This window comes from Gallus gallus, chromosome 4, assembly GCF_016699485.2.
Source record: "Gallus gallus isolate bGalGal1 chromosome 4, bGalGal1.mat.broiler.GRCg7b, whole genome shotgun sequence".
Lineage (NCBI taxonomy): Eukaryota > Metazoa > Chordata > Aves > Galliformes > Phasianidae > Gallus > Gallus gallus.
The window spans coordinates 54,453,281-54,469,851 of NC_052535.1; the positions used below are offsets into that span (position 1 = coordinate 54,453,281).

The 16,571-nt window shown below is 38.4% G+C and overlaps 1 protein-coding gene across 5 annotated transcripts in view; it reads left to right on the plus strand.

Annotated features, from left to right (window-relative positions):
• SEC24D (SEC24 homolog D, COPII coat complex component) overlaps positions 1-16,571 on the plus strand; it is a 52,479-nt gene that overhangs the window by 17,769 nt on the left and 18,139 nt on the right. For all 5 annotated transcript variants that reach the window (XM_004941242.5, XM_015276355.4, XM_015276357.4 and 2 more), the window contains one exon: positions 15,156-15,294. In XM_004941242.5, the coding sequence (XP_004941299.2) occupies positions 15,156-15,294 (139 nt within the window). The remainder of the gene's footprint in view (positions 1-15,155; positions 15,295-16,571) is intronic.

Genomic DNA, 16,571 nt, shown 5'->3' on the forward strand with positions numbered 1-16,571 from the left:
CTAAATGTTAGTGACGACTTTGAATGGGATGGAGGGTGCTTTATAACTGACTGAAGGAGTTAGAGAGACTAGAGAGATAGCCACAGGAAGGCTATGAGTTGCCCTTAGGTCAGGATGCAACTTCAAGTGGTAAAAATCTTTGAAAAGATATAAGAGTGATATGTATATAATGTAAACTACTGGGTTCCTGGTGTTGCCCCATCAGTCCCTACTTCATGTTGTCACTGTCTGTTGCTGGAATTACATAGGTATAGGCAGGGACATTAAAGGAGTATAGTCACGAGCTATATTGAGATATTCTAGGGTTCATTTTAGGACAGTTACTTCCAAACTATCGTTTTTTCATTTTGTTCTTTACAATTCGTAATGCTGTAACACAATGCAAAGTGTAGCAATGACAACATATTAGCAAAGTCCTGGGCTGCAGCAGGTGAGGATATGCCCAAATGCAACAGCTGTAGATGCAGAAACAAAGAAAAGAATCTGCTTACCCTTGGAAGGCCTCAGGTAGGCAGGGATCTCCAGCAAGATACCTTGCCTTCACTGCCAACCCTTAAATGAGGTCTGGGAGGGGGTGGATTCTGGCTCCACCCCTGCCTGTCACTCAGGTGCATGTAATGCACCTGAGCTCCCATGGGCTGGCCCTGCCTTCACACCAGGGGCTCACTATCTGGTTCAGGCCATGACTCAGCGTTTCCACTACACAATTTAGTTTAATTTCAAAACAGCCTGAGAAGAGAGGGACATTTTCTACTTGGTTGAACTGAGCCATAGGAAGAAGACAAATGTAAACACACTTCTTGGCACTCATTTGGAAACATTAACCTAGTCAATTGATTTTCCTGCATTACCATCTTTAATAGACCTTCATATTCCAAACATAGCCCTAGTTCATTTGCAGAATACTTCTGCAGTTTACAGTGTCCTGTGGTCTCAGGACAGTTACACAGATTTTCTGGCGTTCCCGATGGATTGCATCAGTAGCAGAGATACAACCTACAACAGTTCTTAAATGCAGCATTCAACTGCATCATCTGTAGGGCTGTCCTTTCTTATCCTTCAACTGCCTGCCTCCTTTAGTGCAGAACTTGTTAAGCTCTGCAGCTAATGTCTGCAGACAGCATTTCCTTTCTCTGTGCAACTCTTACTAGCTTTCAGAGCATTGTTTGCTAGAAAAAAAAGCAAACATGAATGTCATGTATGTTATTGCATTTGATTGTGATATCACAAATTCTCTCATAAAACATAGACACAGAAAAGCCTAATTAAAAATTACACAGACTTTCAGTTTTTGCAGTTGTTGATTTCCTTGAATTTTGTTTTATTGCTTGTAAATTCTTTGGGTTTTTTTGTTTGTTTGTTTTGTTTTGTTTTAAAAAACAGTTTGGAAAAAAACCAGATGTTGTTCTTTATCAGGATGGATAACTTCCAATCCAACAGACCTGTGTAGTTTGAATTAGAAGTTTTATTTTAGCAGAGCAGTATGTAGTTATCTTCTCTGGGGTCCACAGGGGAAGAGGATTTATTACTTGCAGTTCTGCAGATTGTACGTGTCACCATTTGTCTACTAGATAGCAATTTAGATTTTTGTTCCAGTTCTTGAAGGAAATGTGTGGACCTGGCTTGTTGCCCTCCTGCGTTTTCTCCTAGATTAAACTCCTGCTGTTGCTTTCCCACCTCTTTACCTTACCAACCAACTCCTCTTTAGTACTCTCTATCCCAGTTTCTGTACCCACATTCTGCTGTCATATTGGCTCCCCATTTCTGTCTTTCAGTTCGTCTTCTTCTAGTCATTTATGCTTACCACGTGTGGCTTCCCTGTCTCCTGTATAGTGTTTGGATAGGGTGATCAGTATGTTGCTGAAATCTAAATCTCTTCTGCATGTGTAAATTAGCAGTCTGCGCAAAGAGTTACACTTGAACAAGTTCAGGAGGTTGGCAAAAAGTTGTATGTGGTGGTCCATTAATTCTGAGGAGTTAATGGAAAGGTCAGCAGGATTCATTAATCTGTAAAGAGCAGCGTGGTTTTTCCCCTGCTTCTTTGTCAGAAGGGGCTAGAAAACTTGGTCTGAAAAATATCTCTCGTAAGTGGCAAAAGTCCATCGTGGAAAATTTCCATGTGAACAATTGTAGCGTGGTGAAGCTGTAAGAACTGAAGAAATGGCGTTACAGGGGGAAGTACTGGAGAGTTTTAGCTGAGACAGTTTTTCCAAGACTTGCCTATGCCTTTTATCTTCACTGCTGCTGCCAAAATAATTTCTTATTCTTAAGATCTCATAATAAAAATGGTCTTCCGCACGGGGTTTATAACCACTTCAATTCTGTAAAGCCACTTAATTTGAAAGAATGGGGCTTTTTATGGAGGTGAAATGTATTCAAGGGTTTGTTTGTGATTCTGAATTTCCTACTATGGTGCTTTCTGCTTGGAACTAGTGACTGCGAGGCACAGGGTGTTCTTTCTTTCCAAATATCTTGCCTATCTCATGGATGTCTTTTTAACAGTGCCAGCAGGTGATGTTCAACACGTAACAGGCTTTGTTCTGAGTGGGACTCTGTCTATTATCTCAAGCTACTGATAAATAGCATGCCATATAATAGTAACTTTTAAAATCTTGATCTTTTTTCCTTACCTTTTGATTAATAATTCTCATTCCTTCATTTTTCTTGCAGCTTTAGCTGCAGATCTGCTTCATTTCTAATATACCAAGTGCTAGCTCACAGAATCTGAACTCTTTTCAATTGAAAATAAAGAAAAAGAATAGTTACAGAGGGTTTTGTGGACCATAAGCTGTGAAATGTCCACAAGTCGTTTGTGCAGCTGGTAATGGGATTAGGAAGAGTTGAAAAACTGACTTATCTTACTTGAACCATAAGGATTTCAGCTAACCCATGTGCTCTGCAGAATCCATTACGATGCACGTTGTGTAGATCTCTTTTTTCTGTGTTGGTAAACATGTATTTAAAAAGCTATGGACTTTCAAAGTCATTTGAGCAACTAATACACTTACAAGTATCCAATAAATATAATTCTTAATTATTTTGCTCTTCCCAGCACTTATGGTTGATGATGAATTTGAAATTGTATATGAAATACGTTTGCATTTTCAGTGGTCTTATTGTCACAGAATGTATGTCATTCTTCTCTATGCCATTTCCTTATTAGGGCAGTTAGAAATAATGGGAAAAAGTTACCTTGCTTATAGATAATTAAGCATACAGTATGGTCTTCATGTGGCTTGCTCACTGCTTCTGCAAGCCGGTCTTCAGCGTGGATTTCAATTTACTGAGAGGACTATTCTTTGCATGAGTGAAGCATGACAGTTCTGTTCAGGTGAATGGCATTGAAAACTATGGGTCATCTTTTCTCCTATCCGTGCTTAATGGATGTTTCAGCACAGTGTGATCTGAATTACAACAAACATTCATTAAAAAAAAAAAAAAAAGAAATAATAGCTAAGTCTACTCACACCAATAGAATTAGATGTGTGTATATGAGAGGAAGAGCACAACTGTACAAACCTTATTTTCCTCTCCTAATTGAGCACAGTCACCATTTTTGTATGTGACTTGTAAGCTGTGTTGTTACGTGTTGGTGCACTTGGAGGGTAATGCACTGAGTGTCTCCTGCTGGCTGTAAAGTGTAAACTAAGAATAGCAGGGAAAGGTGTTGAACACTTACTGCCTCTACAGGCAGGAGGAGGGATGTTTCATTTGTAGGAACAGCGAAGAGGGAAAGGCAGCTGGGCTCCCTGGGTGGGTACAGTTGTGTGTGTGTGCTGGAAACAATAGTCATCACTTTGCAGTCAAATCTGTTTTGTTCCTGCTCCTCACTGATAAGGAGATGCTCTGAGAAATTCACAGACTAGCTCTGTTTGGAGTTTACTGGCAAGGAAGCTATGTTAATTTGTATAGACTACTGCTCTTAAATTAAACTAGCTTCTACAGGTTGTGCAGCATTCTATTCTGACAAATAGGTGTTTTACTTTTTTTTTTTTCATCCTCCTTTCATATTACCATGTGAAATATCGTGTGTAGCAATTGGACAGATCAGTATGATGGGAAAGGCATTACAACAGAGGTGTTATGACGGAAGGACCAGCACAGTAAGGTGCTATAATGGAAGGGAAGAAGATTGCTCACCTGCATTAGAAGATTGCAGGTTCGCAGGGGAAAGCTTCACTAAGGAGGGATCTCCAGAAAGAGATCCTTCCCCAGTGGCAGTCAGCCCTTAAATGAGGTCTAAGAGAGGTGCAGCCAGGCTCCACTTCTTCTCGTCAGACAGCTGAATTGCCTTCAGCTGTGCTCCCAGGGCTGACCAGATCCTTTTCCCCAGGCCATGACTCAGCAGTTCCCATCCATTGTGAAATGAAAAGACAGAGATACTGTGGCTTAATATGCTGCTAAAATTCCTGAGGGAATCAAGACCCTGTAGAGTGGTGTTATGTCTGAGAAGTTCCATAACATCTAGAAGTCTGGAAGCCCTAAATGAAGGGGACACGAGACTGACTTAAGTGAATACAAATAAAGGCATAAAGATATACTTTTAGGATGCAATATTAGTCTTCAGATCAAAAGAGGAAAACTCAAATCTGCAACAATTAAAATGAATGAGAAAGATGTAGTGCAGCTAAGACACAGGATTTCAGGTGCTCACATGTGACTTGGTGCAATTGCAAAATGAGGTTGTTCTAGAGAAGCTGTTTATGGAAAACTTAAATAGATGCCAAATTGGCCTTGCTGAAGAAAAACTTGGAGGGTTTATTTCAGTAATGGTAAATCACAAGCAAGAGTTAATTTAAGTCACAAGCAGAGGCCATTCAATAGCAATTTGTACTGTACAGTCGTGTTTGATGTTTTAAGAACAGCCACACTTCACACATAGACACTGGGTTTCAGAAGAACAGAGAAGTGAAATGAACTTACTCAGAAAAGTCCTCAAGTTGAGAGGCAGAGTCCATGGAAGTCACACAGGCGCTCTCACAGATTACTACAAAAGACAAAAAGCCTTCTACAGCCAATCTAGAAAACTATTCTAGGGAACTTTACATACATGTATCATTAGAAACAAAGGTCATTAGAACATTTGTGCCTCCCCATCCACAGTCAGTGTATAAGCATCTCTAGGCTACATCTTATTTACATTCAGAATCTTATTTCTGAATCTTAACTGTGTTAAGTCCTTACTTATTATGTCTCAGAAATAACCGTTCATTTTCACTCTCCTCATTTGGATGATCTATGAAAAGTATTTTTTCATTATAGATTTTGACAGTACAGTATCATTGTTTAACAGAAGTTATTTTTAGTCCACGAGTGCTTTAGCAACAGTCTATAAAAATAAACCAGCTCTCATAGTTATCATCATGGACCAAGCTCTAAGTGAATTTGTTTTGGAGATGCATGAATGTTTCCAGAGCCTGAATAAACCACGTGATTTAAAAAAAAAAAAAAAAAGCTAGTTAAAAGAGTATTTTGTGTTTTAAAATCAGATATAAACAACTCTAAATAATCATATATAGTTCTAAATATTTAAATATCCAAAGTGACTTTCTTTTTTTTTTCTTCTTACTATTACGTTTTGTATAGTTTTCCCTACAGTATTCTGTCCTACTTATTTTTTTCCTCATAGAAATACTTAGTAGTGGGAATTCAATATGTCAGTGTCTGTTTTCTCCTCATTTAATTAACAAGATAAAAACATATAACTTGAATGGAATTACTTCTCCGAAACACTGGTGTTCATGAGCTAAAGGCTACTGAACCTTTTTGGAAGAACATTGAGATTTGATTGTGACCAATCCAGCTGACCTTTTTGGAAAGCCATAATTTTTACAGGGATGATATTAAATTTCCTAGGTAGGGTTGTGTCAGTGCTATAAGCTTAGCAGAAACTAGAAAGTGAGCAAGGTAAATAAATAGCACAAGATGCAATGTTAATGGTTTTTTTTCTGTTTCAAGGACAAAGTGACAGAGTGTAAATTATCCTTTAGACCCCAGGACTGTTCATTCCTGGGGTCTAAACATTCAGAAGTTAACTAAATTTGAAGAATTAAGGGAAATCACTGCACTCTTTTAATCTATCATGGGTTCAGTGAGGACTCAGGGGTTCTGCAGTTCATATTCAGTGGCTAGGAATTATGGCCAGCAGGCTGTAGCTTTAGTTTCAAGCATATTATTATTAAGCACATGCATTTTTTAATGGTTATGTGCTTCTGCGGAGCACTGGTTTGAGGCGAGTGGGGAACACTTAGTTTCAGGCCATATAAAATGAATATATATATATATAAATATAATATTTATTATATAATATAATTATACAATATAAAAAAAAATTGCCCTTTGTTTTCCCTCTTAGTTACTCTCTAGAGAACCTTCCCCAAGATTATGTGAGAGCCTTGCCAATTTAATGGCTTTTCTTGAGGGATTCTATTAAAAAAAAAAAAAATAAACAACAGAGTACATTATATCAACTAGATGATGCTTGTCTGCATGCTGGCTGACCCGTGGCAGAATTCAATAGATTGTGTCACGACATCCCTCCTCATGAGCCACATCATCTCTTCCTCTGTGTGTACTTTTCATCAACGTGTCCTGTGGTGTTCTCCTCCACTGTAATACCTACCAGTTTGCTTTCTGCAGAAGTAAGACTTGCTGGTCTGTAGCTCAAGGATCACCCAAAAGTTCTTGTTTTTCTATGGGTGCCACCTTTACTTTTGGGCGCTGAAGCTCATGGAAGCATTTGTTTTTATGCCATTCAGCAGTTTTAGACTGTGGGTCTTTTTAGACAGAAATTGTATAGTTAGACAGCAAAACTGTCCATACTACTAGAAAGCTTTTCAAACAGCAAAATATGGTAGTATTTAAAAAAAGAAAAGAAAAAAAAATCTGAAGACTATGAAAAGAGGTTAGCATTTGTTCTGCCCTTTTCTCTGTTCTGAACTATCTTACTCTTCCGTATTGGTTTGTAATTCAGTAATCCCCGTAAGTACTTGGGGTTTTATTTAACTGAAATTTCCCTTCATATTCATCACTGCTGGAAATGAAACGTCAGAGCTTATTGACTTTCATGACCTTTTTCCTTTGTGAAGGCTATATATCACCCTTCACATTGAGGCTTTTGTTATTGTTTCATGTATGTTGTCAGTACTGGCCTTTTCCTCTCGAGTGTAGGTAACAAAAGCTTCCTTGTCCAAAGCAGAAACATTAGCTGTTGACCAGTGAAGAGATAATATTTTGCTATCTCTTAATAGTAAGCTTGGTGTATTGCATTGCCTGCTGTGAGGTTCTCTGGATTGTTGAAGATCCAGCAATGTACAATTTTTGTCAGTTTGTTTTGGACACACTGTCAAGTAGTATGTGCTTATTGTCATGTTCATCTAAGATATTGTGAGTTTGGAAGCCTTGTTTACCTGTTATAACTTAATAGTTAGGACACTTAGTTTGTCTGTGTTGAAATGCTTCTTCACTCTCCTGGAATGAGGGGTGAAGAATAAATATCAAGCTACCAGGCAGTCTGTACAGAAGAGTTAATTTCTTCTATTTACACTTCCAGAGATGGAAGATGGTGGACCAGAAAAAAAGTACACACACCAGTACTACCTTGTAGATTACAACTAGGCAAGTAAACTTAGAGACAAGGCTGTGCTGTAGGACATTTCTCCATGTTCTTAGAGCCGCCTTATATTTTTACAACCAAATCCATTTTTGAGTTACTTGAATAAATCAGTCCTTGTATCCTGAACTCATCACTGTATAAGTACCATGTTAAGTGTGAGCCAAGTATTACTATTTCTTCTATTTTCCAGATATTAAAATAAAACATATTCCAAAGCATCGCTTCTGACACCTTCATTTGAGAGAGAGAACTCTTAGACTGTTGTCTTGTAGTTCTGTCTGAACTCTGGAGAAGGACGCTGAGTTTTGTTGCTCTATCAGTGTTTATTGTTTTGTTGTTGTTGTTTGTTGGGGTCTTCTGTTTTTGTGTTTTTGTTGTTTGTTTGTTTGTTTGTTTGTTTTTCCCTACTGGCCTGCATGGTATGAACCCAGAGCTCGTATGTATATCCAGATGCTTCACCCAGAGAGCTTTAGATCACTTTGGGGCCAGTTCTTGTAAGCTTGGTTTTGCAGTGCCTAATCATCTAGAGATACATAAATCCTGTATTAGATAAGGCTTTCTTTATGGAGTATGCTCTGCACTACTCTTCATTTGGGAGTAAAATATTTGGAATTGGATTGCTTCCCAGGACGACTTCATCTAGGAGAAAGTTTTTAGCCTATTGGGCTGTAACTACACTCTGACTAGAATGAAGAGCTAAAGTTAGCAAGAGTTTTAGTAGCAGAGCTTGTCCTAATTCAAGTGAATTTCCATATTTAATTATTTTCCCTTTTGTCTGTAGGGTACATTTTAATACGCTGTTTCTATTTCTGTAGTGTTGTTCCATGCATTATTGTTATAACCATGAAAAACTCGGTGACAGTGTATTGGAAGATTGACATTCATATATATCTCGTTTATGTTTTAATCAGAGATCTTGATTAATTTGTACAGATTTGAAAGGTTGGCCTGGGAAAAGTACATTTCTAAAGATGGAGTTTAATGTGATGTAATTAGTTTTCTATAAGTTGTAGACTATCTGTTCTTCAGAATGATAACGGCAAGAAGAAAAGCCTGACTAAACAAAAGTGAATACTGAAGGCAAAGAGGGGATTAAAAAATAATCTTCATAGCCATGTAATTGTTTTGCCAACAAAAATTACTCGCAAGTAAAAAGTGGCTTTGACTTTTGGTAGATGCATCTGCAACTCAAAATAGCAACTTGAATGTCATCTGACATTCTTTGTGTACGTTTTCCTTTACAGGCTGTGTGTTACTCCCCTGGACTGTTTTTTCTGTCCTCTTACACTCTAGCCAAAGTTGATCGTAGCAACAGCAGTAAATTAAACATTCTAAGTTTGCAAGCTCTAACGTTGAGGCTTCAGAGATGTTACTCAGTTACCTTGGAAACTTCACACGGTCAGAACAAGCTGGTATTTAGTTAGTTCAGGATGAAAAGCTTGTATTTTGCTTTTTTAAACTGAAGTTATTCTTGCACATTCCGTCTGTGTGTATTTTATTTTTTCCTTTTATGTAATTCCAAAGTAAAAATGAGGTTTTGTTATGCTGAATACGAAGCTGATCTAACTTGATTTTATTCATTTCTTATTATTTTAATGCTGAGATTTTTTTTCAGTATCAAACAAACTGTACCAGGTTATACCTAGGGCTTAATCATAGAAGGGTCTGGAGCTGTCCTGTATGAAAGTAGAAGAGTTTAAGCCGTCTTTTACGAATGTCCCTTTATTCTGTGGGAAGGAAAGCTTCTCTTATAGGACAGGAAATAGATGGAGGAGGGAGCTGCTTTTTTTTTTTTTTAGTGTTCAACAAAATTAGTTCATCTGTGCCTGCTGAATGGAGGCGTAGATTACCTCCCCAGCCCTAGACAACAGGAGCAATAGTACCGAGTTTTGTTCTTCCCAGACAGCTTAACTCATAAGTCTCTGCACTACCCCATACTTGTGACATCCAGCAACAAATCAATCTTAATGAAAGAGAGGAGGGTAGCTGCATACAACGATTGTTAGTGTTGGTAGGCTTTGGTTTTGATTTTGCTACAAAAGCTTGGATAACACTGGCAATGCTCTCCTGTGGCAAATTTTCTTTCAGGAGAAGTGTTACTTGAGAGTTTGCAACACTACACTTGGATTGATTGATTTATTTATTTATTTTACAAACTTAAATACTTATTCCCTAAACCTAGAGTTACATGTTCCGTGAGCACTGCTTGGCGTGTTGATTGATTGGCTATCCTAAGGACATTCTAGAGGATGTTAGAAGTGGTGTGTTTGTGGTAAGTGGTCTTCAGCCTTCTGAAACAGAGCTGATATGCCAATTTACTTATTATGTTTGTATGCAAGAGACCATGCCTCTGTTTTAAGCTACGGTGTTAGATGTATCATGTATTTAGCAGTCCTGAGAAGTTTTATGCAAGAGTAAAATAACATTAATGTCACCATCCAGAACATCTAAAGAGCCTGGACCTGTCAGAAGGTCACTAGTAATAATATTTGGAGCCCAAATTGTGTCTGCTCTTGTAAAAAGCCTCCAGGGCTCTCCTGTAGTGATTTGCCAAAAAAAAAAAAAATTTTCCTTTAGTGCTGAATGAATGTTGAGCCACACAGAGAACAAAGAATGTCTTCTTGTTGAAAATCAAACTTGCAATTCTATTGTAAAACGTCTGTGGTCCATGAAGGTAGACTGCCTCCTCTTGTAACTATTACTTAGCATTTCTGTACAGAAGCCAGCTACAATTTATCTGTCTTATTTTTCTGTGTTTTTACAACTGTGACAATAATGCCAAAAAATCTCAAACAAGGACTGCAGTGCTGGACCATACGTGATTCTGATGACTGGAAAGTGGAGCTGTGGATTAGCGTGTGTGCTTTAACATGTGCATGTTGCCCCCAGCATTGCTGGGGGGAGGTGATCTCCTAGAATAGCTTTGTACCTCTCTTACTCCTTCCGTTCTGCTCTTCGTGTGCAAAAACTGTACCAGTTTGTTCTTTTGATAGGATGGACTGGGTGAGATTCTGCATGAGATCTGATTGTTTTAAAGTGCTAACATTCTGAAAGTCTGTTGTTCAGTACAGTTCCTTGATTAACCCATTTCATGCTTCTGCTTACACCATCAATGAATCCTGGCTGCTGACCTTCACTTGAGATGCAGCATGGCCAAACATCCAAGTAACAGTCACCACCTCAAAGCTGAGAAGTGTGGGAGAGCACTGACTTGTTATCACTTGGTATTTCCATCCTGAGATCATGAGCAGAACCTGTGGTGCCTTTCTTAAGCATATAAAGTACAGCTTTTTTTTTTTCTCCCTTCTTCTGTCACTGGTATGATATGGAAGTTTTAAAGAAGTAAGCTACCTAGTTCTCAGCTTTCTTTGTGTCAAAACTTTATCCTTATTTCATGTATTTTCCCCCATCCTCAGTCTTAAAAATCCTCTCTGTATGCTCTTTATGCTACCAACTCTATTGAATTAGTTGCAGCACTCTCCTTAAAAAGAATGCTGAGTGAATAAACATGAACAGTCTGAGGTTGATTCACCTTTCTGTTCATTTTTGTGCACAATGGCTCAAATCCAGCGTGTGGTGCCAACTTGAAGCTCACCTGCCACAGTACGGTATTTCTCATACCGCCATGTAGGTGAATGTTTGGCCTGGCTGTGGAGGGTTTTTGAATGAGATTTGAACATGCCTCTTGCATTTTACTGTGCTGTGTAAAAATGCACAGGGCTGATGCTGTAGCTGTGCTGTGGTCATGCAAAGAAAGAAGAAAATAAATGAAAAAGCAGTATTACAAAAAATACTTAAACCTACTGTGAGCCTTGCAGAGGATACGGTACAAACTGGTCTGAGTCCTACCAGCTGAGGAGTCTGATAGCATTCAACATCCAAAAACCAGGAACGGAGAAAATGGTTTTTGTCTTTGAAGAAATGGCTTCTGATAAAAGACAGCAGGAACAGTGCAAAAGGAAATGCTTTCCTGACGTTTTTATTTGAATCAGTAAAGCAGCTCAAAACCCAGGGATTATTTGTAGAGTGGTTAATCTTTCTCAAAACCAATCTGTGAGGGTATAATAAAAGAAAACAAACCCCTTCACCAGTGCTAGGAAACGCAGACAGTTTGGTTCGTGACCTGGAGTTTGTTGGTGCTTTGTTTGTTTGTTTGTTTTCAGAAATAACATTCAGTGCTGCCTTGCAAAATTCTCCATGATTTCTCTGAGGGCTTTTTCCTCCTGTCTCCATTGTACTAATTAAACACAGCGTTTCAGGGGGCATTTGCACACACTTGGCCAATAACCATCTCCCCTGGTGATTAGAAAGTTACATTGAACAGCCTATCTTAAAATTCTGATTTAAGTGTTTTAATAATTAGATTTACATAAACACCGATATAACTAACATCTCTAGAAACACTGCCTTTGAGGATTTTGTTGTCTTGTACAGCTTGTTTGTGGGGTAAACTGCCTGGAGTGCGTAGCTGGCAGCTGAGTATTTCTGATCATCAGCTGTGAATATACAGAGTGTTTAATATTCACTGTACATAAATATAAAACATTTTCTCTGCTGTAGTACTGTTGATCATAGTTTTAAGGAACTGTTGTATTTGAAGTCATCGAGAGATGCAGATCTGTGCAGCTTTTCAAAGCTGTGGGGTACTCTTTTGAAACGAGTAGCCCTCATCTAAACATCCCCAATAACTACTGGCCTGTAATCTCAGATTCTCTTAACCTGGGTTTGTTACAATTTGCAGTTGAGCAGGCAGTTTGTCATATGCAGTATACAATGTTGCATTGTGCAGAGTGACTTTACATATGTAAAGCCCTGAAGCTCTTCAGAAGTATATGGGAAAACCGGTGGCCAGTTCCTTGTCTTGTGGGGAAAAGCAGGGGTGTGATAAAGACACTGATCAAATTGAAAATTGTGCTCTTGGTGTGAGATCTTGTGTTCCTCTTGGATAGCCAAATCTGCAGACTGTGGACCTTCCTTCAGTTGACATTCTTACCATTTCAGCGATAGGGTGTTAAATGCATCCAAACAATGATGAAGAAAAACTTAGGGCAAAAATGTGGCTCCTAATGCAGATTCATCACTGTACTGATGGGATGTATGTGCGGACACAGCTTGGAATTCTCCTTGGCCATGGTGGGTAGGAAGAGGCAAAGGCAAAGCACTGTGTACACTGTATGTGGAGATTCAACTTGAAGCACAGCAGTAAATTGTTTTCTTGCAGCCCTGTATATATACATGAGTCTGGCAATGAAAACAGATGCTGTATATATTTTATTTTTGTTGTGTGATGAACAGATAATTTTCTTCAGTGTTTGCATTTTCCTCTTTCATTCTTGAGAGTGTCTCTTCTGTTTTTCTCTTTAGAATGCCTTTACAGAGATGTGCTGTGATGATCTTGAGCTTCATCACAGTCCTTGTTGGTACACTTACAGTTTCCAGCTGAGGCACTGATACTGCAATATGAATACAGTGATACTTTGTAAGGAGCCCTCAGGAGTGGGTCAGGTCTTCATTTTTCGAGCAATAGTAGTTCAGCTTTCTGAGACATTAAAGAACAGGTTATAGTCCCTTTGAAATTTTTTATGGATGCATTTCATCTTGGAGCTGTGCCACCAACATCTGTCTATTGCTTTGTGATATCGTTCTGCCTCGTGGGAGATGTTCTTGCTGAAATATTTCCAAAATAAAACTCTTGCTGTCTCAGCTATATTTGGATGAACAGTGGGATGAGTTACGGTTTATCAGATCGGCTTTCAGGACTTGCTCTCCAGTGAGGCCCTGAGGTTTCAGAGAATGGAAAGTCTGTGCAGGCCTTTTACAGCATTTTCCATCTCTTCTACCCAGACCACCTTTTCTTTAACATAAAACCACAGTGTTCTGCCTCCCTGGGCAACTCATGCCATGTATTTGAGCAGGGTTTAAAATTATTATTTCAGTGTATATAAATGCATCAGGAGTTATTTTAGGGTGTTCTTCATTTCCCTATTGGTTCAGATACTATAATAATGTTATTAACAACAAACCAGATCCAGGCCTCGTTAAATTAATACAACAGAAAGATAATGAGAAAATTGCCAAGTAATGAAACAAACCAGAAGTTTTAAACTTATTAAGTGACTGTGGCTGATGAGCAGTCTTTACAGTCTTTATAGTCTTCAGACTCTTGGGTCTGAAAAATGACCCTGATAGTTTGCCAGCAGACGTTATCTCTGGTAACTTGTGTTAAACTCAATTTGTGTAGAAGAAAGAGTGCAAAGCAAAATGTTGCCTCAGTGGAGCAGGAGGGATCACTTAAAACTCATGTAGTGGAATCTACTCCTGGGTATAGAAACTTTGGAAAAAGCATCAAAGCCTTTAAAGAAATCACTGAGTAAAATAATTGCCTCTGTACAATATAAACAAACAGTAAAATACATGTAAGCAATGAATGCAGGAAAGGCATGTATGATTTTTTAGGTAATCAGAGATTTATGCTCCAATAAAAGATGAAAGTGTATAATAGATGAAATATGACGGTTGTATAAGAAGAGAGAATAACTAAAACTAAAGAAGCGCGCGTTTCAGTGGAAGCGTTTTTTACATTCAAGGGCTGTCCGTATTCTTCCCTGTGCTGAGTTCCACCACGTGGCCCAACTTTGGGTTCATTTCCTTACTGTTACGGTCAGGGTTTTTAAGTTGAGGTTGAAGAGAGTACGAAAAAGAATTAAAATACAAAACATGTTTATGCTCTGGAGAGTTTCACAAATAATTGAACAAACTTCTATTTGTGTAGTGCTTTCAAGTATGACTTTTCTAACATAAATTACTGTTACAGGAATCTTTGATTGCTGTACAGTTATTACTGAAAGAGGCATCTGGAAAATGTCTTCCATTAGCTGTGCTTCTTGGCAGAGGTTATAAGCAAGCATGGTCAGTGTAGTTAAGCTGACAAGTGTTTAAGATACTGTGTTTGTTTACTGTATGTACTCTCCTTCAATAAATATTAGTATTTCTTCTAAATCCTCTACTCTAGCTGGTGACCCTGACGACGTTTAAACCATGGTATAGCGTGTAACACAGCTATACGAGGGGCCAGGCGCTTAATAGAAAAGATTAGAAGCTTTCTTTAGCAAATAGCTGTTTGTGAGAGTCACGTGCAATACATGAGCAGCAACAAATTTCTTTGGGAAAGCTCAGACTGATAGAGAAGGCAAAATACCTGGACCTCAGTGATTTTTCCCTAGTGAGCTGTGAAATTCCTTTGGAGAAAGTCAGCCCAGGGCCCTAAACTTCCAATGCTTTCAAAATTTTCTAGGATTTTGGTGTGAATCCTTTCTTCCTTTTTGGTAAGTACAAAAACAGGGTTTGTGAACTTGCAGATTTAGTCTCTCAGGGTATCCATGAGTCACTTTTACTGTAGAATTTGGGTACATACTGAACAGTGATCTCTTAATCAGGTGAAATTTAACAAGAGTTAAGACTGAGCAGCAGCTTTCTGACTCACTTTATTTGACTTCAAGTTTGCGGTGCTTTTTATAACTTCATTTACCTCTTTTTTTAGACACCTCTTTATGTTGTAAACCATGGTGAGGCCGGACCAATCCGATGTAACAGGTGCAAGGCTTATATGTGTCCTTTCATGCAGTTTATTGAAGGTGGTAGAAGATACCAGTGTGGATTTTGCAATTGTATAAACGATGGTAAGTGGTGTTTCTCTGATCTGTGATTCCTGCAAGTTCAGTAAAACTAAAAAGGAACCGTATATCTGAAGTGATTTTCTTGACTTGCTGTCATGACAATGCAGTAAGGAAGCCTATTGCACAATATAAAAACAAAACAAAAAGCATTTTAAAAAATCAGGAACACTTTTTCAATCCAATTTTTAAAAATGTATAAGAAAACATAATGCTGAATTGTGAAGTCCAGTGTGATGTGATCAAAAGTTTATTTTAAAGTACTATATCAACATAGGATACAAAGCTGCTTGTACTGCTATCCCAAAGCAGCTTTTGTGTAGAAAAATGAAGAAATGTGAATGTTCAGAAAAGACCAAATATTTAGAAGCACGTTAGACTGTCCGTGGCTGCGGATGCAGTGGTTAAATAACCTATTAATCATACTGTGACAACTGTTGGTTTTCACAGAAGATACCATGCCATATTTGTTCAAGTGTGCTGCATGTGACTCATAACTGTTCTTGTGCTCTTGGCTGAATCCCAGCTCTTTGCCAGAAGTAGCCTTTCTAGACATTTGTATCAAGTTGGATTTCCTCAGCTGGATCGCAGTGCTACAGTGCCTTCCCTAATACAGTAACATTTTCAGCTCTGAAACAGGAACCTTGACAGGCTAACTGCAGCTTCTTTTCTGCCCGAGACTCAGATGTTTGAGCAAGCATAGCAGATAGCAATTTGCACAGTTTGTTAGCAATTTAAACTTGCATAAAGAGAAATTTGAATGCATTGTGAACTCTTTAAGTATAATGTTCAGTTATGCTTGGTATGAGTATAAGATCCTTTATCCAAGTAGGAAATCACTTGAAAAATAAAATAAAAAAAAAAATTGAGACCTTAGATGTCCTACAAATTAGGAGTGTGTTCTGCACCCCCCCCAGCTTTTAACAGGCACAGATTGTGAAAAATAATCATTCTAAATGTACATTGATTGAGGAAAAATAAGCTAAAATCCAGATGTGACTCTCCCCCAATATGACCAACCTTCAGACTAACTGCATATAAATTGTTGGTGACAAAACCCTTGATTTCTTAATGTTTGCTTTGGAGTTTTGCATCTTTTATCTGTAGCTACACGAGGTTCCCAATACAATGGACTGAATGCAGTTTGCTGTACAGTATGGGGGTATGAACATTGCAGAGTGGTATTTTTATATAAAGCAGCACAGGCTTTAGAAAAAGTGCCCTTTTTAACTCCAGTGACTTGAATTAAGCTTTGAGAAGACAGTGTCCACTAGGAAACGAGC